We start from the raw sequence: 24,614 nt of genomic DNA, 5'->3' as shown, positions 1-24,614 counted from the left end.
ACAGAGACAGTCGAGAGAGCACCAAGCCACTGGCTGAAAGATTAACAGCACAGAACAGACAAAAATGAATGATATGCACCTTACTATTAAGAAGTTCTCAGTGACCTGTAAAGTACAAAAATAAATGAGTTTTTCACTTGTTTAGCAAGTGAAAAGGACCACATCCTCCATTTGTAAGACAGCTGAATTTATAGTGCTTTATTTGGTTCTGTGCACTGAATGATGTAGCACCAAGTCATGCACTCAGTGACCTACATACCCCATCTTTTTTATCTCTCTCCAGCGCACCATGCAGGAAATCTAAGGAAACATCTTCATTTTCATCCAGCCACTGCATCACAAACTGCTCAAACCACCTGCAGGAGAGCAAAGACAGCAAGTCACAGCAGGAAGAGGAGCACCCCAACCCCAGCAAGCCATGTGAAAGCTGTCAGATGTCTGAATGCTGCTGTCTGTGTGTGCAGTCCAAGTTCCCAAACATACTTGTACCTCTACACAAGCTAACAGGGCCTATACCATCACTTGGGCTGGTTCTGACCCGTTTCTGTCCTTCTTCCTGTCTTTTCTCTTCTTGGAACCTTCCCCTCTACCCCACTGAGAGCCTCCTTTAATCTTGCTTCACCTCAAAGCACTTTGTCATTTTTTTCCCTTCCATCCACATGCCAGAGAGCACAAGGAACACCTCCACACCCACAGGCACCTGACCTGCTGCTCACTTGGGTGTACCAAAAAGGCAATGTGAAAATAGGCAAGCTGAGAAGCAGCTTCAGTGATGGGATCTGACAGCTGGTCCCTCTGTCCTCTGCTCCAAGGGACACACACAGTACAAAAGGGGGTGTGTTGTTTTTCTTTTTGTGTTTAAGCAGTAACATAGCCCTCACAGTCATTTAAATGTCTGTCTAGAGTTTGTTGCATGCAAGTGCCAACACAGCACAGCTGAAGCAAATCTTAATTTCAAATATTACTAAACAGCATTCACAAACAAGAGAAAGAAGTGTCCACGTGTAATTTAGTCCATACAAAAGCTTATTATTGTATGAGCTTAACAGAGTACAGCCTTCTCTACACAGGCAGCTGTGTTCATAGAGATTGTGCTAATTGTGGGCTGAGTTTGCAAAGAACATGAAAGCATGTGCCAGACATGAGAGGGAGATCAAGAGCAAATTCACAGGCAGAGCATACTAGATAGCCTTAAATAATCTCTACACTTTGAAATATAAAGCACATCAATGCTAATATTGGAAATTGTAACTGACACAGTGCTAAAATGCCAACAGCAACCTGTCTATGCAGCCCTATTTATTATAGACAGCAGCAGTGGAACACTGTCACAGACATATGGACTTCCTGTATTCTGGAAGAATCCCTTTTGAATGGCACTTCAGGCTCCTAAAAGTCAGCATATGTTGAAGTCTGCTGCAAGTTTTTCAAGCTTTCAACGTTTTCTTTTAAACTGTAATAGTGTATTTTAAACAGCTTAAGCCTTAGAAAGGAACTCAGGCAGTTTACAAGGAAGTAACTATACATCTTCCACCTGTTTCACAGCTCCCAGAATGTGAGCTGCTGACTGCTTCACATGTCACAGGTCAGCATGAAGGGAAGATTACTTTTTTGTGCCAGAAGCCACAGTTTTCACTTTTAGAAGGAGAGCAACTTCCTGATTATCATTCATCCTTAGTTCTTGCACCACATTCACAAGAAAGGCCCATTTGCTGTTGAGAACACTGCCCATTTTTATGGATACCATATGTTGCTACACAAAATCAAACATCAAGGTATACCTAACTGTTTTGTCAATTGTCTAAGCAAAGGTGGCAGAGAAAATGGTACTGTTGGATGGGTGGGAGTGGTGTATTTGCTCCCCCTCTCACAAAAAAAAAAGCATTACTTTCAGGAAGAAGTTTACTATGAATGTAATGAATTAACCACTTAGATCAAGAAATTCTGTAAGTACATCTGCAAAGTTAGCCTCAATTTGTCCTTTGGCAGACAGAAAAATCTGAGAGATGCAAATAATTTATAAATACTTCCAGTCCAGGTGTCCATTCAGGGCCAAACTATGCTTTGAGCTGTAACACAAACCTAGAACTATCTTAGGCCAAATACCTCTTACAATATTTTACTGTCAAGTCTTAGGTTGCTGAGCAAGTCAGGGGGACTCCAAGGACTACGAAGGCAACATATCCACAACAATATACAAAATTATCTAGCACAGAAATGAATAAAAATAATCTGATTTCATGCAGAAATAGCTTCAAAATGTTGTTATATGGTAAATATCTTCTCCCTCATCTGCTTCAATTATCAGTCAGGAAGCAAACGCTGTAATGACTCACACACCAGCACACAGCAGCGGCTCACGGTGCTGCTTCAGAGACATTCTGTGCTCACAGGGGTCAGCACAGCCTGGCTCCAGATGGCACAGCCAAACTCACCAAACAAGATCTGCACAGAATACACTTCAGTCCTGCCCGCTGGGAAAAACAGCAGCACTTCAGGACTAAATGTAAGTTCACCTCTGTTGGCTGCACAACAGTGAGGTAACACAAAAGGCTACCACTTCAGCTTGGCCATGAGCCTGGCTCCCTCAGGGTCACACTCTGCAGGTGAATTAATCTTGTTCATTTGTTGTGGTTATCTATGGAACAATCTCTGAAGGCAGGCAGGGTTCCAATGAGTAAAGGAACAAACGCTGTGTTTGATGAAGAGAGCCAGAACAAGTCGACAGGATCTCAAAGGAAGGAGTATCTTTCTCCACCAGAGAGGAAGTAGGCTCCAGTACAGCTATAATGCTACCTGCATGCTAAGATCAGTATTTAAACAAAGCACAGAACATGTATTTACACAACTAAAAAGCTGAGTATTTTGAGGAACGGATACCTCACAGCTCTTAGCTGGCACACAAGAAGTTTTGAAGATTCACTCCCAGTTACACAGTTACTTCCATTTCAGAAAATGTTTCTGAGTTTGAGAAAATAAAGGGAGTATGAAACTCAGCTTCAATACTTTGGACCCTGCACTTTGTTCAGTCATATCTCAAGGCTACCAGGAATGTGGTTTCTCAGAGTTTATAAACTAGAAAAGTGAATTTGTGTATAGCCTTTTGTCTGACAAGCAGACAGACAGCTCAACCATTGTCTGGACAGCAGCAATTTAGTTTCATCTAAGGAGTTTACCAATGAGCAAATGTGATGCATGAAGTCCTTTGTTTAAAGAAGTTCTGAGGCTAAAAATACTTGTGATGAAACAAATCAAAAGACAATTCATATCAAGGGGATATTTTGTGACAGGTGAAGGTTATGGCTGAGATAAACATCACCTTTGTCTGACAATGTGGCTATTGTACTGAAATAGGAGGATGAAGTAACAAAGCCAGTGGCTGCAAATGCACATGAGTACTGAAGCTCTACCACAAAGGCCAGCAGAGCAGAACAGACTGCAGAACAAAACCGAGCATCATTATCCTGATTACACAGGAGAAAAAGAGAGATTAAGAATATCTGATGGCTTGCATGAAACTGCCCTGACTCAGAGGCACAGCAAAGAGAATGGGGCTTCTGAGACTGTCACTCTAGCACCCTGCTCACTGAGCATCTTATGCCTCTTGCTGACCTGATTTCTTAATCAGGCCCACAGTCCACACTGAGCAATTATGCCCAACTGGCTCAAGCCTGATTAGTATGCAGCTAGCACCAGGCTTGAGGGACTGCATGCACAACAGCATGGCAAGAGAATTCAAAGTGCCAAACTGGAAACGCATTCCAGGAAAAATGTGTTTGTCAAGAGGGGCTAAGTGCTGCATTGAGACAGCATGGAACAGTCATGTACAGGGTGGGAACAGCAGTGTGGTGGGACACAATGCTGAGGGTGCCTGCAGACCAGCCAGTGGCCCACTGGGAGCACCACCAGCCAGCAGTATGTCTGAATAAAGGGAAAAAAAAAGGTTGCTGTCAACATAGCACATGAGAGCAGCAGCACTGCCTGTAAGGCAATGCATGGCAAGCTCTAGATGAAACATCAATATTTAAGGACAAGTATTACATTCAGACACAAATTGTCTGCAAAGAGCTGAGTAAACCTTACTTAGAAGGAAAGCTAGGAACAAACAAGAACCAGCAGAAGACCATAAAGAAGCATGAGCAAAGCATTTTACTCTTGTAAAGCAGGTACAATTTATTCTCTATGTGAAGCCTATAACAAGCTCAAACTGAAGCAAGAAAGATTTGGAGGGGAAATCCCCAAAACTCAGTGGAGAAGTAACAGTGAAGCACAAAAGTAACAGTCTGACAGCATTATCTCCAGATTGCTCAAACAACCTTTCGGTCTCACAGGCCCCCTCACAACCTTTTGGTCTCACACACCTTCTCCAGGTCAGAAATCTACTGTTGCTCTTTTAAAGTCAGAAATTGCAAACAATGGCTTAGAGAGCAAGAGCTGATCTGATTCTTTCAACTAAGTCACTCAATCTTACTAAGAAAGAGAAAACATCATGTCTACTTACAGATCCTGTTGTGTATGTGTACATATGATATCCATGTACAGTATACATACATAAAGCCTATCTGTAGGCACACATCTTCTATTCAAGAACTGCCCACACTGCCCACAGGCACCAAGTAGCTTAAAGTCTGTCCATGCCATTGCTAAGCTTTGGAAATGTTGGGTGATACTGTACAGTAATGGAGTGAGTTGGGTGAGGGGCAGTGGCACAAGGACCAGAGGGGACAAACAGGCACACAAACACAGAAAACTGAGAGGTAAGAAATGATGTATCTTGAAAGCAGCCACAGGAGAACCAAATGGCCACCTTACTGCCAAGGTAACAAAAGGAAGCAGATAGTGGGGATTTACTACAGGAGGCAGAGAACTCACGCTGGATATTCAGGCACTTTTCCCTTGAAGGCAGGCAGATCACGAACGTATTCGTTGTACAGCCACTTCACTTTGAAGTGTAAATTCATATAGTCTGCACTTTTACACAGTCTGTGTTTCTCGTGCTCTGTAAGGAACAGAAAAAAAAGCAGTTAGGTCTGAATTCACCACTGTCACCACACCAGGCACAGTAAGGACTTATGAAGCATGTCTGCAGAATGCAAGGGTGTTGAAGATGAAGCATCTACAGAGTGGCAAAATCTTCACAACACAGGATTTTGGCAGCAGGCAGGAGTTCTTGGAGGTTGGGACCATTTGGGGCCCCGGAGTTTTTTTCTATAGCTCTAATTAATACTTCCATTTGTTGAACATTTTTTGTTGTCAAAGCAGTAAAAGCAGAGCAATCTCTCATGGCCTTTTCATTTAACATATCACAGTTGAGACTCCATCTTTGCAGGGGAAAAATCAAGGCGAACAAATCTGTTCATTCTTGGATATAAACAAAGGCAATACCAACATGCTAAATTGCATTCCCTGTGAGACAAGAGTAGAAAGCACCAAGAGTCTGTCAGTGTGACTCAAGCAAGATCAAATGAGCTACACAGGAACTGGAGCCTTTCCTGCTCCCGCTTGGAGAAATTAGTATTTCTCTTCCACACAGCAGGGTCCATTTTTGTACGCAGGCAATGCTGAGAAAATGCAGTTTCTCCCTGTATAATTCACAGAATGACTAGGTTGGAAGAGACCTTCAAGGTCATCAACTCCAACCCATGCCCTAACATCTCAACTAGACCATGGCACCAAGTGCAACATTCAGTCTTTTTTAAACACATCCAGGGATGGTGACTCCACTACCTCCCTGGGCAGACAATTCCAGTACTTTATCACTCTCTCCATTAAAAAATTTTTCCTAATATCCAACCTGCATCTCTCCTGGCACAGCTTGAGACTGTGTCCTCTTGTTCTGTCAGTGCTGCCTGGAGAAAGAGACCAACCCCACCTGACCACAGCCACCTTTCAGGGAGCTGCAGAGTGATAACGTCACCCCTGAGTCTCCTTTTCTCCAGGATAAATAACCCCAGCTCCCTCAGCCGTTCCTCACAGGGTTTGTGTTCCCAGCCCCTCCCCAGCCTCGTTGCCTCCTCTGGATGCGCTCGAGCGTCTCCACGTCCTCCCTGAGCTGAGGGGCCAGAACTGGACACAGCCCTCAAGGTGTGGCCTCACCAGTGCTGGCAGAGGGGAAGAATGACCTCCCTGCCCATACCTCCACAACACAATGCTTCCCTCGCACCTACACCACTAAAGCACTAGACATAATCAGACCTACATTTCTATAGAGATCATCTCCGCAGACCACTGCGCCCCTCTTTATCAGGAGAAAAGTATGGTCCACATCTCCACTCTCAAGGCCCTTCACAGCCTATGTCCACACTACCACCATCATTCAGCAACTGACTCCCACCTCTGATCAGCCCACAACTAAGCATTTACAAGACTTGCTAAATTCTCCCAAAAGCAGTTCAACGCTTTCTCCCAAGCCACCCCTCATGTGCTTACACAGGTAGATCCTTCTATAGCACTGCTTTTCTTCAAAATCTTCCTTGAAGGGATTAAAATTGATTCCTTTTTTTGTGATATGAGGACTCAGCAGTTGGCTTTTGCCTGCACTATGACCCTGCATCATCAGGTGATCAATTCTGCACTCCCGCTCCCCAGTGCCTCCTATCCGTATCCATCTCTTTCTTCTGCCAAGCTTCACAGCAGGAATACACTTTGTGCCAAGCTTCTTTGTTCACTCTACCATCACGGCAAGCTGCTAGTCCTTGACTACAGTGTGAAATACTATACTAAAACATACATGATTTTGGCTTAGTCTCAGGTTTTCATCCCAGTATTTGACTTTAGACTCTTCTTTCTACCTTAAACGTGGAAACCTCACCACTGATATAACTTTCCAGTGCAGATAGGTTTCAGTTGTGTTAAAAAGATGGAGTATTTTTCTCACTTTTGAATGGCTTATTAACCGATAGGCATGCTTATCTTACAACATTATCTATTTACAGGTAAATGTGAATTCTTGCAACTAATTCAAAACATTGAAACTTCCACATCTCTCCTGAACCTTCATTAACATGCACAAGAATAAAGGCCAAATCAAGTGTGAATTATCCAACTGAAAACACAAAATCCAGACTAATCTTCATGCAAAATTTTTCTGTAAACCTGCCAAGCAGTTGAATGTTCCAGTGGTTTGCTTGCAAGCTTTTGTAACACTGTGATACACATTCCCTTCTAGTTCATGTGTCACAGCACAGACCCACACAGATACAATCTCAAAAAAAAAAAAAAGAGAATGAAAGAAAAAAAGATAAACCCAATCTTTGTTTTAAAGATATTAAAATGCCCAATATCTGAGAGACATAATCCTCAGGGGTGACCGCTCAATGGACAAATTACACGTACTATGGTCCATTTCACTCCACAGGGAGCTGTGTAAAGTCCATTCCTGTTTTACATTAATAACCTCGTATCTTTTTTGTGCGCTAAAAAAGCAGGAGCATACTCTGTGTCTGACCTGCAGACCCTCTGCTATCCTTCAAGCAACGGTAGAAGAAAATGAGAACTCCCTCTGCAGATCTAAAACTGGAAACAAATAGAGCAATAACTGTGCCTGCTCTGCTCCCTGAGAGTGAGGAAACCGATGGACAATTATAACTTCATTAACTCAGATGTGTGCTGCTGCCAGCTGCTGCTCTCGCACGTGGAAAATGCTGTTCCTGCCAAGGAAAGGTCTGACTTGGATGTAAAAACGACTTAAACCACATTTAGCTCCCCAAAATTAAACAATACACTAAAAGCAAGCAATCCAAGCCTTTTACTGTTTTCTAGGACTAAAATCTAAAATAATCTAATCTAAAATACATCTAAGTTGCAGAAAAAGAAGATGCAAAGCAGCCACAGAAGCATTAACCCAGGTATAGCTACTAGGACTACTTGGCCATCTAGGCACTAATGGAGATACTTGACACTAAGGGATAAAAGACAGGAAACTAAAAAAGAAAGGAGAGGTCTTACCGCCATAAAAGAGAACTTTACGTATTCGAAAGAAAGGAGGGGCTTGTGACAGAGAAAAGACAAGAATGAACAGCTCAAACGTTCTGGACAACAAAGGAAGCCAACAAAGACTCAAACCCGCCTCATCCCCAGCTTGCATCATCTGCCCTTCCCTCTTCAATGGACCCACGTAGTTTTGATCAGTTGCTTCCTTTCTAAGTGGAAATGTTTAAGACCACCTGAAGGTGACATGGAAACACATCAGTCAGAGGCATACACTGAAAACCCATTTTAGAAAAAGTGAAGATCCTGGCGGCCATCAGTCTTAGAACAGTTTTGTTCTGCTTTATAACCTGCTGGCTTTTAAGGAGTTTAGCAGCAGCAGCAGAACAGCACACAGATACTGTGCAGCAACTGCTGTGTTTTATCCTGAAAAGACCAGAGAGTTCTGCAAGTCTCCCACACTTCCTTAGCAGATTTCAGCTGCAAACAGCCTCCTACAGAGAAAAGCTTTTGGAGTCACCAAGGCCATATTATTAAGACATTAATAGGGAATTGCTACCTAGCAGCACACTTTCTAGTATTATGTCCAGTTATCCTTTTCAGGCAGGAAACAGGACTTCTAACACACTCTGCAATCACAGTTTTTTTACCTTGATAGTTATTTTGATGGGTTAACTTGCAGCAAATAATGCCAAATTTCTGTAAAGAAACTCTCAAAGGTACCAGGGCTATTGAAGTGTCAACACTTTAGATAGCTGGCATCTGAATGTGCCTCTGATCCCTTTCTCCGTATTAGAAGTGAGAAAGTGGCAGAATGATTAATTTCAATCCTGCCTGCCAAGTCTACTCAGTCTCTTTTCCTATCAGAGATGTTTCCAATTTGCAGCTCTCCTAATACTGATGTGTCCAAACTAAGATGAAATGTTGCTGTCAAGGATGATGTTGATTTTCTATTACTGTCTTTTAAGGTGTTCCTAGCAAAGGAAAAGCAGAAGTCTCTTTGCTTGGGGTGTTTGTGCTTTCTGGGTGACAGAGGTTTCAGGGTGGACAGTGAGAAAAGTACTAACTACAGTTAGTGTGCTTGAGCACCAAGCAGTGTCCCAGGGTGGAGCCTACTGTATGGCTGGGAAAATCATCCTCTACCCTATAGTGATTCCAGAGTAATATGAGCCTGCCAACCAAATCTGGGGATGTGTATCTGACATGTTTTACTCTTAGGCTGATGGGGAACAAGGGACACTTCTCAAAGACACAGCAAATAGGGAAGTGCTGGGTCTGCTGTGCATGGTGACTTGAGGGAGACAGAAAACAAGTGCGGTAGATCCTGGAGCTTGTGCTGTGTCTCAGACACTGAGTCTCCTTTTGAGAGAAAAAGGTGTAAGATCCAGCAATCAAACACACTGCTGCCGTGACTACTGCTACCAGTTGCTGATTGATACAGAGAATAGGTGTTTCATTTTTATGATTCAACATTTTACACAACAGCAATCTAGCTCTTCAGAAGGTGCCCAAAGGACATATTGCTGCAGCATCCACAGGCTGGCACGAATTCCAGATCCGAAGCCCATAACATTCTAGGTATAAATTAGGATTTATGCATTGTCCTGCACAGGCTACACAGTGCCTATGGGGCAAGCTCCACTTGGGAGAGGCACAATGGGGAAAAAGGAGAACAACTCAGGCAGCCAAGCACTGCATTCCAGCTCAGAGAAGCCATCTCCCACTTATAGCTCCCAAGTCTCTTCCACACTGCCTACTGGAGAGCAGTGTGGAACCATCAGGCTGGAAGGAGGGAGGGGGCAGTTTCACACAGCCAGGTCTAAATTCTGTCTACTCCAATGTCTCCTTACAGCACATGCCCTCCATTTCTATGGCAGCAGTATGGTCTTTCAAGTCTTCTTTGCAGGTCTGTTTATTGCTGGCATAAAAACTACAGAGCACTAAAGCTAGTGTTACACACTATATCCAAAGTGCTAAGACTATGGGTAACAGATCAAAGTCTTTGTCTACTCACAGCTACAAGCTCCATCAAGGAGCATGAACTTACCACTTGGTGAGGTGAATGAGCTCATGTTATCCAGAACTTAGGAACAGAACATAAGGGAAAACACCACGAAGAAAATTAGGGGCAAGTATTACACTCTGTGCTCGTGCACATGTATCTCCAAAAAATACATTAGCTTTTGTTACAGAGAGTTCTTGATTTCAGAGCAGACAAGAAATGTACCCAGGGATTATGCCACGAACTGGGAAAAGGAATATGAACCTCTTGGTGTGGGTTAACTGGAAGCAAAATCAGCAATTGAACCTGAGAAATGACTGAGCCAAGAGCTGAGGCCGGTAAATCTAATTATCATCCTACACATCATTTAATCAGTTTCCTTTAATCCCTTTTCCCCTAGTTTAAAAAAAAAAACATGCAGTGAGCTAATGCAATCATCTGTATTTAAAATATATGTAGTAAGGCCCGTAATTGAATTATTGTAGAGCTTGTTCTAAAGGTTATCTTCACAAGTTTCTGGAGAGCAAAGTAGTGTGAGGAATCACACTTGCCTCAAATAGAATTCTGCACCCTAAGCATTTCTTGAATATATATTTGGAAGAGACACATCCTAACACAGACTCTCTCACTGTTCAATCTTCCTGAAGAACTTGAACAGTTATACTGCAAATAAAAAACCAGGCAGTTTTAAAATTTTTGTTCAAAATGCAAAATCCCTGTCCACCAGCTGCATTTGTATCAACTTTTGCCACCAAAATATTTTTAAGAGTATTTTTCTTTTTTAAGCAAGTATTTACTATGCATTGAGGAACTCATAGGTGACACCAACACTTGTCTTAAGAAGCTGACAGGTGACCAGGAGAATGTCAGGAAAAGGTAAAATAAGCGCAGAGTTATCAGTGGAGACATAAAAAGAGAACACTTGAGATTCCAAGCTAATCTGGGCACTAGCAATCAAATAAAGAAAAAAAAACCAAAAAAAATCCAACTATTCATGCCCCCTTTGACAGTCACACAATTTGTAACCTTTTTACAGCTGCATTTTACAGCAGGATGCAACAGGGAAAGGGGGTCTTAGGAAGGTGAGCAACTAGAGCTGGAGACATGCAATTCTCACTGCTGCAAACAAATGAGGAAGGAGTAGGAGGAGCAAATTGTATTATGAATTCTTGAAGGAGAGCACACAGGAGTAGAAAGAACCATAGAGTGGGTTGGAAGGGACTGTAGAGATAATCTCATTTCAACTCCCCCACGACAGGCACGGACACCTTCCACTGTCCCAGGCTGCTCCAAGCCCCATGCAGCTTGGCCTTGAACACTGCTGGAGATGGGCATCCACAGCTTCTCTGGGCAACCTGTGCCAGGGCCTCACCACCCTCACAGGGAAGATTTTCTTTCCTAATACCAAATTTCAATCTCTTCTCTATCAGTTTGAAGCCATTCCCCCTTGTCCTGTCACTATACACTCTTGTAAAAAGCCCCTCTCCAATTTTCTTGTACGCTCCCTTCAGGTACCCCAGTGAGGTCACCCTGAAGGCTGAACAAAAGCAATTCTCTCAGTCTTTCTTCATAGGAAAGGTGCTCCATCCCTCCTACATAAATAAGGACAAAATTGAAAGAAGAGCTAAAATGGTTTGCAGGGGCAAACAGTTCTAGAAAAAGAGTACATGAAATTATCACCATTGTGTTCTCTCTAACACATGAGCAAGCAGTGACAATCACTATAAAAGAGACTCTTCAACATAGTTAGTAGATCATAATCTTTCTTTCTAGTGTCTGTTGTTACATGAGCTTGACCTCCCAAGACAAAGGCACTGTGGGGTACAAGCATATAAAAAAACATAACACAGAATTGAGAACATTTCATCCAGCCCTGCAGCTTAGCAGATTCAAGCCTACACCTGGTAAAGCATGTCCCCCCCCCCCGCACAGTCTCAACATTTGTTGCATTGGCAGAGATTAATAAAAATAAATGAAGTCAATCTTTTTCACCTACAGAGCAACCTCACAGACTGTTTCCAAAGAACAAAATGCAGGCAGCTCTCTTACTGGCAGCATTCTTTTTCCTAGCAATATGAAGAGTCTAATTGGCTGTCACTCCCATAAGTGAGTTCAGATCAAAGTGGGGACAAGTGGATGGAGCAAAATTTTGTGAGTGGCCAAAAGCAGTAGCTTGACTTGGGTTTGGAACATAAATACAGCTAGCATGCCACAGACAGGACTAGCACTTCAGTTTTATCACAGTCTCACCTTACGAATGATCATAAAGCCCAACCCTGCAGAGACAGTGGAAGGTGGATGCTCTCTGAAACTTGTGAAAAGTTGTGAGATTGTGAAAATCAATGTATAGAAGTACAATCAAGTTCAGAAACCAATCATCAGAAGAGTATTGCAAGCAGAAGAATTCCTTTCTGGACATTTGCTGGGTTCTGCATGCCTAACTAATTTTCAGAAACAGTAAAATTTCTTCATGATGGTGGATATATGCAAAGACAAATTTGAAAGGAAGATGCCTGCAGCAGGAACTGTTCTAACAGGATCTTTCTGCCAATGGCTTAGACAACCTGTGCTGTGTTATCCAGGGTAACTAAAACCATGGCACAATCCAGAGCCCACCAATTTCTACAACCCTTTCTAACACAATACAAGGGTATACTGTACTGTGGATGCTGCTGGTTGTTGATCCAATCCATCATTAACTTCTAGGCCAAAGAGAACTTCTGATGTCAAACCAGCTGGGACATCAATAAACAGCTTGCAACACAGCCTGACATGGAGGTCTACAGCTCACACAGATCTCAGCCTCAGTTCTGACCCGTAAAACAGCTGTGCACAAACAAATCACTAAAAATCCCTGCTCCAAACAACGATGCTACTCATGAGCTTAAGCCTCATTTTCACCAAATGGATGGAGAACAAGAGACCAGCAACAAGTCAGCTAACAGCAGTGAGACATTCTCTTACCTTCCATGGCATATTTCATATCCTGGGCAAAAAGACTCCACATCACCTCTGCGCTGATCTTCCCAACTGCAAGCTCCTGAGGAAACCTGGGGGGACATTTGGAAAAGGCTTTGGCATGTGTCAAAGCAAAGGGCACTTCTTTATTTAGCTCTGAGCTACGCTACAAGCTGAAAAGCTCAACATTACAGATGTTTCCTTCACCCTAGGTGAAGGACCAGGTGAAAATCAGAAATCTTGGACTGGACTTTGTGGCACAGATTAAGTAAATCCAAAAATTTGTTTTAACTCAAAAAGACAGGTCCTGCATGTCTTTCCTAGAAGAGGGGCACACAGTCATTCTGGGAATTTGATCTCAATGCCCTTTCACCTTTCTCCCCTTCCTTGTCCATTTTTTCTTTCTCCTTTTTGAGGGTTACTAGGCTGACAGGAAACTGCTCATCATGTTAGATCAATGAAGATTAGAGTATAATCCAGGTCTTTGTGTGCAATGCCTTGCAGGATCTCTGTCTCTCTCTGCCCTGTGGGACTGTAGGAGGGGTATCCACCAGATAAACAGACCCTTTTCAGGGCTCTTTCAGGGCTATGCAAACTCCACCCAATGCAATCTCCCAATGCTGCACTGAACACCACACTCCTAAACCACAGTGTAAGGCACCACAGCACTACTGTGTGCATTAATGTGCACCCCTCAACTGCTCAACATCAGAAAAAACCAAAAGAACTCTCACCCCAGTTTCAGGTGCCTCCCTGAGTTCAGGATTGTAATAATCAGGGTGTTTGAGCTCGAACGCCATCGTAACTGAACCTTTTGAAACTCTTCCATCCCAATCAAAAAGTTATTTATATAGACAGAGACAGATAAGACAGAAAGACAGACAGACAAGATAAGTACTTCTATAAATGCACAAGTGACAGAAGAGATAGAAAGTAGTTTAAGAAATAAAGCAGAGCACACACAGACTAGCATTAGCCATACACAACATGGAGGATTCTTACTGATTCAGGACTGGGGTATAAGAATTCTTGTCCTCTTCTATGATGGAAACTATCAAAGTGATGAGCTTGGGCCAGAAATCAAGGTTTCTGATGCTGGGGCCCTGTTCCTCAGCAGGAAGGTCCTGGGTCTTGTTCTGAAAAGGAAACCATTGGAAAACCAGCATAAAATGTAATGGCAAAGAAAAAGCTGGCAAATGCAGATCACCATGCAAACTCCAAGCACACCTGTGGAACCTTTCTTCCAAAGAGCTTAAAATTATTAATGACTGCTGGCAACTTGTCTGATCCAATGCAAAACACAGTAACATGCCAAACCATGTTGCTAACTGGTGGCATCAAACCCAAATAATCCCTGTTTTGTCATCTACCATGCCAGGAACAGGTCAGGCTCCAGTAGACCTGCTGAGACATCATTTTCCCTAAGCCCATTCCAAGTACTTGTTCTTTAGGCACTTGGCTGGTGATATGTTGACATGTTGTGTGTGCATTACTACAGAGAGGCACACATCTGACAAGAGTTTGTGTCTAGAGGCATGTCCTAAACCCAATGCAGGATACTGGGTGCCTGAAAACAAGGCAAAATCTCACTGCTTGAGGTTTACATATGCTAATGACAGCTTCCTTGATCAGCCTACATTTGCTGTAATTGGCTTTTGCTCGCTCAAAGCTACATCAAACCTTCCCTTCACAAATAACTGCTGAGGCTGGCAAAACACATCGTAATTAGTTAGTGTAAAACAATTATCATCTTTCCCCTTACTAATTAGTGCTCATTAATTGATTACAAATTTTGTGCATTCAGAAGATAACAAGTCACGCAACTTTGTTTGTGCTGGCTTTTTGTATCAATTAGTGTTCTTGTTATTATCTTAAAAAATCAGAAAATTTGGATTTCTGCCTGCTTATCAGCTACTCACAGGATCTGTCTGGTACTCCCGACTGTACAGTTCATGACAGTTGTTGAAAATGTACTCATAGGTGGAGTTGAGGCAAGCTTTTACACAGTCTTTCACCACCTGGCTGGCTCGGGGTGGACTCTGCAGCTCCTGGACCTGGCAAGGAGACAACAAAGAGAGTCAAACAGAGCACAGTTCATAAAACATACAGGGAAAGGACACATCACAGTTTTGGAAACCCCTCAGGGCTTGGTGGATCTGCTTTCAGCAACTTGTGACCTGAAACCACAAATGGGGCACTGTCCCCAGGCATAAAATGCAGTGACAACACTTATCTCCCCACAGGACCATTTGAGGCTTAAAAGGGATCTTGATGTGCCAAGGAAGATTCCCCAGAACAGACAGATCATGTGGCTCGATATGTGTATAATCTGAGCCAAACACACAATTTCTGCTGAATTTATAGGACTTTGTTACAAAGCCTGTAGGCAATCATCCCCAGCATTGGAAGAATGTGCAACAGACCAGCAGAGCAGTTTAAATGTGATCTGGAAAGTCCTGCCGAAGACCACTCATATGCCTTTAAATACAAAAAACTTCCATTAAGTACATCGTTCATCACAAGCTTTATTGAATTTTAAAGCAACCAGAATCCTTAGGGACATGCCAACTGATACACCTTCTCCTCTTGCAACTGCAGCTGTTTTCATTATTTAATTGTTACATTTTTTTATAAAAATGCTGCAGGGGTACAGACGGTTAAACAGAGAGGTAATTGTCACCCTGCAAACAGAACTATAACCTGACAATTCTGATATTTTCAATACCTCTAAACTTTTTGGAGTATTTCTATAAATCAAGATTCCAACACAGACAGACTGTCTGAATGAATACTCTTAAAATAAAGTTCTCAATCATCATTTACACTGGGGCTTAGGAGTAAAATTTTAAGCACTTCCTGAAGTATCTCAAATTACTCATTTGCTTTTTGATAAGATAAAAATTTTTAAGTGACGCATACTAACCAACACTAATAGGTTGTAATCTTTTTAAAAAGTTTAGAATCCAAAAATCAGGAATATAAAATAATCTCATTACACACTGCTAGGACAATAAACTTCACTACGAAACCAGCATATTAGCATTCATAACAACCCTCCTGGATCTCTACTGAGAGATAATATCCCATTTTAGTATCTCATCTTCCACAAGAGAAACTCTAAAATATTTACTAGACCTTCCTACTGTTATTAAAAAAGCAAATTATCTTCGTAAAACTAGACAATTTCCTTTATTCTTCCACCTCCACTTTTTTTCCTTTTTTCTTTTTCTTTTTTTTTGCGAGGGGAGGGTGGGGGAGGGTTGTGCCATCTTCATGACTGAAGAATAATAGGGGAAAAGCAATTTACATCGTCATAATGCAAAATACAGAAGTAAAGGCAAAATGTGGATGTTTATACATGGTCAACAGATTATTTCCATTTGCCTTAAGTGTCTAAAGCACAAGAGCATTAAACAATGGTTTGAAAATGGGAAATCAACTCCTGGGGGAAAAATGTAGAGATGCCATTCCCATCCCCACCCATATCCCTACCTTCATCCTGAAAAAAGTGATGCTGGTCAGCAAATCCACTGTAGACTTCAGGTCCTGCAGCCTTTCACGGCTGCTGGCTGGGAAGTTATTCTGTTGACAGAAAAGGGAAATCCTGTTGGAAAGCACAGTCAGATCCATGCAAGGCTTCAAGCATGTGCTAAATAAGGAAACTGTCTTGGAAACATTTCCTGCTCAAGAAGCTTGTACCAGTCAAAACAATGCTCAATAAATAAGGCCTTTTTGCTGCAGAAGCTTATCTGTTTGCTTAATTAAATAGCTTCTGTAAAGTCTGCGGATGCCAGGAGACTGACAGCCCTAGGTGGCAGGAATTCTCTCCTTGGCTGTAGAAGGAGCAGGCAGGGAACAGCTTCACCACTGGCAGCCCTGGCCTTTTGCCTGAGGTTATGTGAGCCCTTTCCATTCTGCACTCAATGCTTGGATTTCTGGCTTCTCTTCTGAGATACCAAGGGGTGTGGTATATTCAACATCTCTCCAGAGAAATAAACAAGACCAAGAAGAAAAATTAGCATTGTTCCCATAAGACAGTGCTGGAACTAGCCAGGACCCTGTGAGATGCCAAATGTAAATACATATGAAGAATGCAGATAACTTTGCTTCTTGGACAGAACTCTTCCCTTTCTAACCTCAAGTACTGTGCCCTTTCCTACATTCCCACCGTCTCCTGTGGACCTGTGTCCTTTAACAGCATTCCTGTTCCTCAGCATGTTCTTACATTCAAGCTGATGTGATTGGTTTTGCTGCAAGTAGAACAGCAGGGGAAATCTTCTCTTCACCTCTGCACATTCAAAAATTATTAGATATGAAGGTGAAAAGAGCAGATGGGAACAACTTTCACTTTTTACTGAGGACTTGCAGAAAAATATGCTGTCTCTTGACAGTAGTAATTGAGTATTACTGCAGTTCAGCTAAGTACTGCATGCAATTTGATGCTCTTTGCAGTCATTTGTAGATGGCCCTTCAGAGATAACTCTCCTTTTAAGAGTTAAGCTGTCCACACATGGGTTCTCTGGAATTATCAAATTCAAAGACTTCCATGGGTCATGACCTGAATACAAACCATTTGATGAATATAAATTGCCATCTCCTGTCTGGAAAGTTGCAAACTGACACCTTTTCTTTCAGAATTTAACCTGCCCCTTAGGGGTCTTAAAATAATTACTAAATGCTCCCATAATGCTTCAGCCATTTCTCTAAATATAATGGCAATTATATTATTTAAATTACACAAATTATTTAAAAGACACAAATCCTTCCTGGTCCTTTATGTAAGATCTTACTTGTTTGTGCACATTTCAGTTGCATTAGCTACCAAAAAGCAGCTTTTACTGAACACCAAGAAACACAAAAGGCAGCACTGCTACAGATTCCTATTGTCATGGGTTGATAATTTTCTCTCTGCTACTGTGTGGATCAGTTTGCTCTACTTAGACCTTCTCTTTCTAGTAATGTAGCTTTAGAACAGCTCTTCACACAATATTCCTTTTATCTTCTTTTGCACCTTGCCCCTTTTCCTTTTTGTTTTGTCTTCCTAATGCACTTCTATTAATCTGCTTGTGTTTCCCTCCTCTATATGTTTTTCCATGTTTCAGGAAAATGCTAAAATATGAAGTGGATAGTAAATAAAATCAAAGCTCACATTTTGCCACCATTTTCAAAATTTTCAAGGAATTAGTCACTGATTGAAATAAGGTAGCAAGGAATTTCAGGGAAAAAAACCAGCTAAGATACATGATAAGACAATATTGACTCAGGAGGAGTAAAGAAACAAAGTGGAGGGTTTATGAAGCCTATTGGACTAATGCCAACATCTGAAACTCATCTCTTCACAATCTGCTGAAGTGGGGGGATCTGAAACCTGACCATACATGGTGATTCAAGTTCGCCAAACCTAAAATAAGTGACAACATGGTCCTCTAAAATATTTCTCTCATAGTAGGGGAGAGCAAGTCTATTTTCCCTTTCTAACTGATACTCAGAGTAGCTGATAAGAGTAATCCAAATTATTTAATCCAATCCAACTTGGATTGGAAACTTCCAGGAAAGTATCACAGATGAGCACAGTTCACAATGCTCAAATTATTTCAGAAGTCTTGGGGAAATGACAATGGAAGAAAAAAACAAGGTCTAAGTTCTATTCATGAGGAAAACGAAACAGTACATTAGAGCAACAAGCTTGTCATGACAATTCCTTAAGACACAAGCTATGCAAGAACTTAGAAATGTAAGAGAAATCCAAATGGTGTGTTTCCCTTCTGCCCACCACAATACCTGAAAGGTTTCTGTTTATTCCCACTCACCCTGTACATTGAGAGATCAATCCGAAGTGAATTATGAAGCTGATCCAGAAGCTTTACAAATCGTTCTTTCTGTTGAGCAGAAAACACCAATAAACATTCACATATCACCACTGTCCAATCCATGTTCAGAGTAAACAGCAAAATATCAGGTAATGGTGTCAGATCTCATAAGAGCAGGAGAAAGCAGTGTGGATACATAGCATTGTGCTAACAATATTTTCTTTCAATTCTTGGATTTACTTTTAAACTGTAATTATTTCTGAAGTCTGTGAAACAGCAGAATTGTCAGAAAAAACACTCCATAACCACTCTGAAGTGGAGACAGAACAGAAACCATTCTGACTTTCCGTCTGAAATTTACACCAAACTTGCATTTGAGAGAAAATATTTATTCAGAGATGAATAAATTACAGGGAGAAAAGGGTCTGTTTCAGAGCAATGATACCGCTCTATGATCTTATCTAGATAAGTGACAAATACTATAGACTTCTTGTGACATAACTTCTTGAGGTCAGGTCTCTCCACTGAATTCTGATTTGGCATTGTGAACATCTCCTCAATCTATTAATAATTTCTCAATCTGATGGGAAGCATAAGCTCTTTCAAATACTTTTACAACATGCTCAACTCCACAAGTTATACACAAAATATGTCAACCACTAAGGGGATAAGACTTCTTTTGTCATTGGTGCTTCTTTTTCCTTAAAGCATTTCCTGTTTTCAAAAACAAAATTCTGAAATTACCAGATCACACAGTATATTTTACCAGCAGCACCAACATGCAGAGTTAGTATTGTTTGCTCATTCCATACCATCTGTGCTCCATTGTAATGTGAACACACAAAAAACAAACATCACAATGCGTTACACTGAGTGATATCTGAAATGTGTGATGATGAAGACAATAAACCCATGCTCTTCGTCTGGTGTAAAAGAGTTTCACTGCTTCCAACTCCTCACAAATTTAATGTTCCTTAAACAGAACAATTTATTTACTGAAGGGTGGAAGCACTTTAGGCAAATTTAAGAAGTCCAATTGCAACATCATCAAACACACAAACCTACCCCAAAATTGGAGGCTGCAAAGCGGTCCGAAGCAGACACATTTGTGGAGGCAGTGGTGTGTGCATAATAAGCATTGATATTGGCAAGTAAGGTGCTCATCACAGCTGGCACGCCTGGGCACATGTATTTAGAGGAGAGACATGCAAAATGCCTGCAAAAGGACAGTGATGTAAGTCATTCTGGTCTCTTTGGTGCCGTTTGACTTTATCCCAGTAATGGACCCTTTTGCTGGCGGGCACCGTGAACAGATGGAAGTTATGTTTCATCACTTTATAGAACTCTAACATCTCAGAGTTTTTATTCAGAAAGATGCCATCTAGACAACAGCTCAAAACAAAGAAAAATCCCTTCACTGCAGTCATTTCCAGATCATAAAACAGCTTCTCTACCATTTGTTCCCGGCAGCAATTGACTTAGTAATGCCCTGGGTCCTTATGCCAATTCCTAGAACCAAGCCTGATACAAGGAAATGGACATGATTTGCTGCTGCTTGAGGCAGACCTAGGTTCTGAGATGTCATGAGGCAGCAGCAGCTGGAAAGCATTAATGTCCAGTGAGAGCACACACTAGTATTTCTGCGCCGCACTGATATGTGATTCCCTATGGCTAACCCATTCAGTCTGCAAGAAGAGTGCACACTGATTTGCATTTTCCCATTCTCTCATTAAATGCAAGGAATCCTCCTCCAGGAAATCTCAAAATTATGCTAGGAGCATCCAGGCTTGTGAAATGATTTCAAAAAAATTTAAAAATCTGTTAGACCTAAAAAAAAAAATTAAATCAGAGCTTAAGAGGTCTTCTATCATGGGAAATGGCAAGTAAAGTTCATTCCAGGAGGCAAAAGAGATGGGCCATTTTTATGCAGAAATACTCACTGAGTTCCCAGATTAGTTCTGGGAACTGCTTTCCAAATGTAACTTTCTCCCTGAAGGGCTCATAGAATCACAGAATAGTTTGGGTTGGAGGGGACCTTTAAAGGTCATCTAGTCCAACCTCTGCAGTGATCAGGGACTCTTCAACCACAACATGTTGCTCAAAATCGCATTCAACATTACCTTTAACACTTCGCGGGATAGAACATCTACCACCTCTCCAGGCAGCCTGTTTCACCATGCTCCCTCTAAAAGACTTCGTCCTTTTATCTATCCTGAATCTCACTTCTTCAAGTTTAAAATCATGCTTGTTATATGACATGTACCAAATGGTCATTTAGGCACTGGGTAAATATAAGCACATGAAATGGCTTTGCTCAGCTTTGAGAAGCTGTGAAGAGTGGGGATCTAAAAAGCAAGGGTGGTCGACCTTCATCCTTGGAAATTTTTCACATCCCTGGGCAGCCCAGTCCAACTTTCAAGTTAGCCCTGGTACAAGCAGTCACTAGATCTCCAGAGAAACTTGTCAGTTCTTTTCTATTTTGGCTTAAACCAATAGGCAGAAAAGCTGCTTGCAAGGTGACATAAGTATAGTTCATAACTCATCTAAGGACTCATAACCTAAAACTTTCAGCTTCTAATGCAAAAAAGTTCACTTTTGTCTGCCACATTTTATATTACATTTGAAATAAGAAATGCGCTAAGCATAGCAAGACTAGTCTTTAAGAAAGACTAATCCCAAATCCAAGTAAAAGTATAGTGACAACGAAAAGGCTCTTTGAAGATACAGAACTGCATAAGCCTAGCTCCAAAAAGGACAAATCAGTGGCACCATTACTCAAACTTTCTGTAAGTGCTTTCAGCAGCAACTGGAAAATTAGTCACTTCAAAGGACTGTAACACTTTGCCACAACAGACATATAGGACAAATGCTTCCACAAAACCTCATCCCTTCCTATATCATCAGAAATCTTCATTGGAAACCTTGAGCAGCACCTTTTTAACAGAAGAGCTCTCAAACAGAAATTTGAGAATCTCAGAACAGAAATGGCAGACAATAATTTCTAGACTTTGAGGACACCAGTGATGCAAAGACAGGAAGTCTCTTCCCATTCACAGTAAGCGCCATAAGAAGCTGTCCCTGCCAAGCTTTCCATTACCAATACACTTAATCTGCTAAAGAGTGAGTTACATCTATTAGTTATACTAATTATCTGCTCTAAAGAACAAAGGAAATGCATCTTACGTCATGGCCTGGTATATTGACTCAATGCCATAACGCATTGCAAATTCATCCACGATCTCTTGGGCTGTCTCATCAAAATACACCTTCCATGCATCATCTCCTTTGGCATCAGGGATCTTCACCACCCCATTCCCTTGCACATCTGTGAGATGGTGAAAGAGGTTCTGAAAAACAAAACAGGAACAAGTCTGTATGTGAGGCTGCTGAAGCCAAGTAAGATTCATGAAGAGTGTGGAACTGCTGACGTGGTGGCACTAACACAAATTTCTTTGTTCTCCTTCTCTTTTTTTCTCCCTGCCCACTCTGCACTGTCTGCTTTTACCTTCTTTTCTTCTTGAAAGAATCTCATAGCTGAATTTTTCACATGCATACCTATAACCTTACCCAGTAGACAATGTGAATGATGCAGAAGAGTGCTTCAGTGCACTGAAACAACACTCTAATTAGTTTTCCAGAAACCTATGCATTTCTGTCCCCAGAATGAAGATGCCTTAAAATGGACAAGATATTGAACTAGCTGACATTAACAGTTCTGTATCAGCATTGCAATTGTTATTATACAGAACAGTCCAAACATTTCTTTTCCTGAAAAGGATACCCCTAAGATCACCACTAACAACTAGACAACTTGCATTATCATTCAACATAACCTTTCACTTTATCTAGTGCAAGTTTTCAGCTATCATTGCTATGCAGAAATTGCACATTCAGCTCAGTGGGTTTCTCAGTAATCCTCAAATTCATGTCACTTACAGATTCATCAGCCTTTCAGACAGCTGGCTCCCTACAGTAAGCAATGCAAAAGCCTAATGATCTCATTAGTAGCTAGAGGACTCTGTTTTACAGTACTATTTTTCCTGATTATATTATTCTTGCTGCAAATCATCGTCATTTTAGAACACACAAAAGAACAAAAGGTGATAGTTAAGAAGATACCTATTTGCAAAAAAAAAAAAGAAGCAGCAAGTGATCATGCATGTTCAAAGGACAAAACCAAAACAGCTTACCACATAGTAGCCATCACCGAAATAAAAAAAATAGTCAATAAATATGTACAGAAGGACATTGCCTACTGAAAGAAGCCTAATTACTGAGCTTTGTATTTATCATACAGAGAGGTCCTTAGTAAGGCCAGAAGACACCAGAAGGCTCATCCAGCTCAGTGTCTGGATAAATATCTGTTCCTGTAGATGAACATTCCTCTCTGTGATACAACTGTCTTTCTCTATGCTTAACCCTCACTGACCTCAGGATATTCTTGTATACAGGGCTCTGACTACTGTTCCTTATTCAAGCACTTTTGAGACTGACCCTGCTGCGTGCCTTTTCTTTGACACAGATAGACTGAGCATCTCTCCAAGACAGGGTTTTCCCTTTAGTCTTTCTCACAGGTCTTCTTTGGATTTCTCCCAACTTCTGCAGTACCGCCTGTCGATCTCAGTCCATCCTGAGACAGGTCAGTACTGAAAAACCTCAGCCTAATCTTCTGTTCCCCATCAGTTTTTCGTAACGAGACATCATTGCAGCAGCACAAAAGAATTTATACCACTAATACCTGAATCACTCAACAGCCCAAGACAGAGACTCCCTTCTCAATCAGAATTTACTCATAATGCATTTTAGTATGCTTCCTCTAAAGAAGGAGGTACAAGAAAATCACTCAAGAAAATTCAGAGGTTTCTCCATCTTAAACTCATCATAGGCTCTGAGTGGAGCCAAAGTCTGATTTCCGCCTGACAGTAGCACAGCTGTGACAGTGGGACAGACTGAGCCAGCCAGTCTCCAGTGTGGCAGAGACAGCTTAAAGCTGCCTTTGCCTCCTTGACAAATGTGGGTTTGATGATTCAGTGTCTTACGAGCGAAAAGAAAGCTCACCTATGGCACGGAGGAACATTTCAAGGAAATAAAGGTCAGAAAACTGCTTTTTCAATAGTCAGAATGAATAGACGTTCCCACTTCTTACCTCATGAAGGCAAGTGTACTGAACATGATATGGAGCCACTTTCTCCTCGCCTTTGATCTCCACACTGATTTGCAGGCGAATAGCCCCAGACACTGCAGACTTATCTGTTCGCTTCTCTAGAAGGCAAAACCATCAGCCATTATAAGCACTGTTCATGATCAGAGCACAGTCATCTCAGGGTGACAACACTGGCAAAAGAAACTGCTGGAATCTCAGGCTGAGTCACCAGAGAGAAAACTTTTTCTTTTATTTCAAATCATTGAATAATACTAAGTAGGTATCAACAAAACAACTGCCATGATACACCCTCAATATGACACATCTAATTAGAACTATGTACATTTTTAGACATAAGACAGCCTTTTTGCCAGTAAATGTGCTACAGGGTCTTGGATTCAGCCAGCTGAACTAGAACCACCAAGGACAGATTCCTTTTCTGAGAATAGGGCTGACTGATGTGGAATTTTCCCCTAACTTCACCACAGCCCTGAACTCCCAGGAACTGGTGGAAGAAGGTTTTGGATCTCCTAGGAGATGACAGGTCCACAATGCCTGTCAACTCAGCACCGTCTGGTTGCTTGCTGGTACTTTCTACAATAGTCACTGGAAAAGTTCTCAACAACTTGCCAGCTCAGTGCAATGCACCTGATGTTCTTACAGACTGGTAAAACATTTGTGTTGACACCAAAAAAAGGAATGCAGGACAGCATGTCTCTAGCAGAGGTGGAATAGAGTCTTGCTCTGAGCATTTCTCCCATTGTACTTTTCA

The 24,614-nt window shown here is 41.6% G+C and overlaps 1 protein-coding gene across 15 annotated transcripts in view; it reads right to left on the bottom strand.

Annotated features, from left to right (window-relative positions):
* UNC13B (unc-13 homolog B) overlaps positions 1-24,614 on the bottom strand; it is a 205,960-nt gene that overhangs the window by 35,820 nt on the left and 145,526 nt on the right. For all 15 annotated transcript variants that reach the window (XM_033085072.1, XM_033085076.1, XM_033085073.1 and 12 more), the window contains 10 exons: positions 23,846-23,961; positions 21,883-22,046; positions 19,765-19,915; positions 18,700-18,768; positions 16,382-16,471; positions 14,809-14,943; positions 13,892-14,025; positions 12,896-12,981; positions 4,873-4,999; positions 260-356 (listed from right to left, as the gene is read on the bottom strand). In XM_033085072.1, coding sequence (XP_032940963.1) covers positions 260-356; positions 4,873-4,999; positions 12,896-12,981; positions 13,892-14,025; positions 14,809-14,943; positions 16,382-16,471; positions 18,700-18,768; positions 19,765-19,915; positions 21,883-22,046; positions 23,846-23,961 — 1,169 coding nt within the window. The remainder of the gene's footprint in view (positions 1-259; positions 357-4,872; positions 5,000-12,895; positions 12,982-13,891; positions 14,026-14,808; positions 14,944-16,381; positions 16,472-18,699; positions 18,769-19,764; positions 19,916-21,882; positions 22,047-23,845; positions 23,962-24,614) is intronic.

The sequence above is a fragment of the Catharus ustulatus genome, chromosome Z (genome assembly GCF_009819885.2).
Source record: "Catharus ustulatus isolate bCatUst1 chromosome Z, bCatUst1.pri.v2, whole genome shotgun sequence".
NCBI classification, from domain to species: domain Eukaryota; kingdom Metazoa; phylum Chordata; class Aves; order Passeriformes; family Turdidae; genus Catharus; species Catharus ustulatus.
Note: the sequence above shows the minus strand (reverse complement) of the source record. Positions and strands in the feature narration are given on the sequence as shown.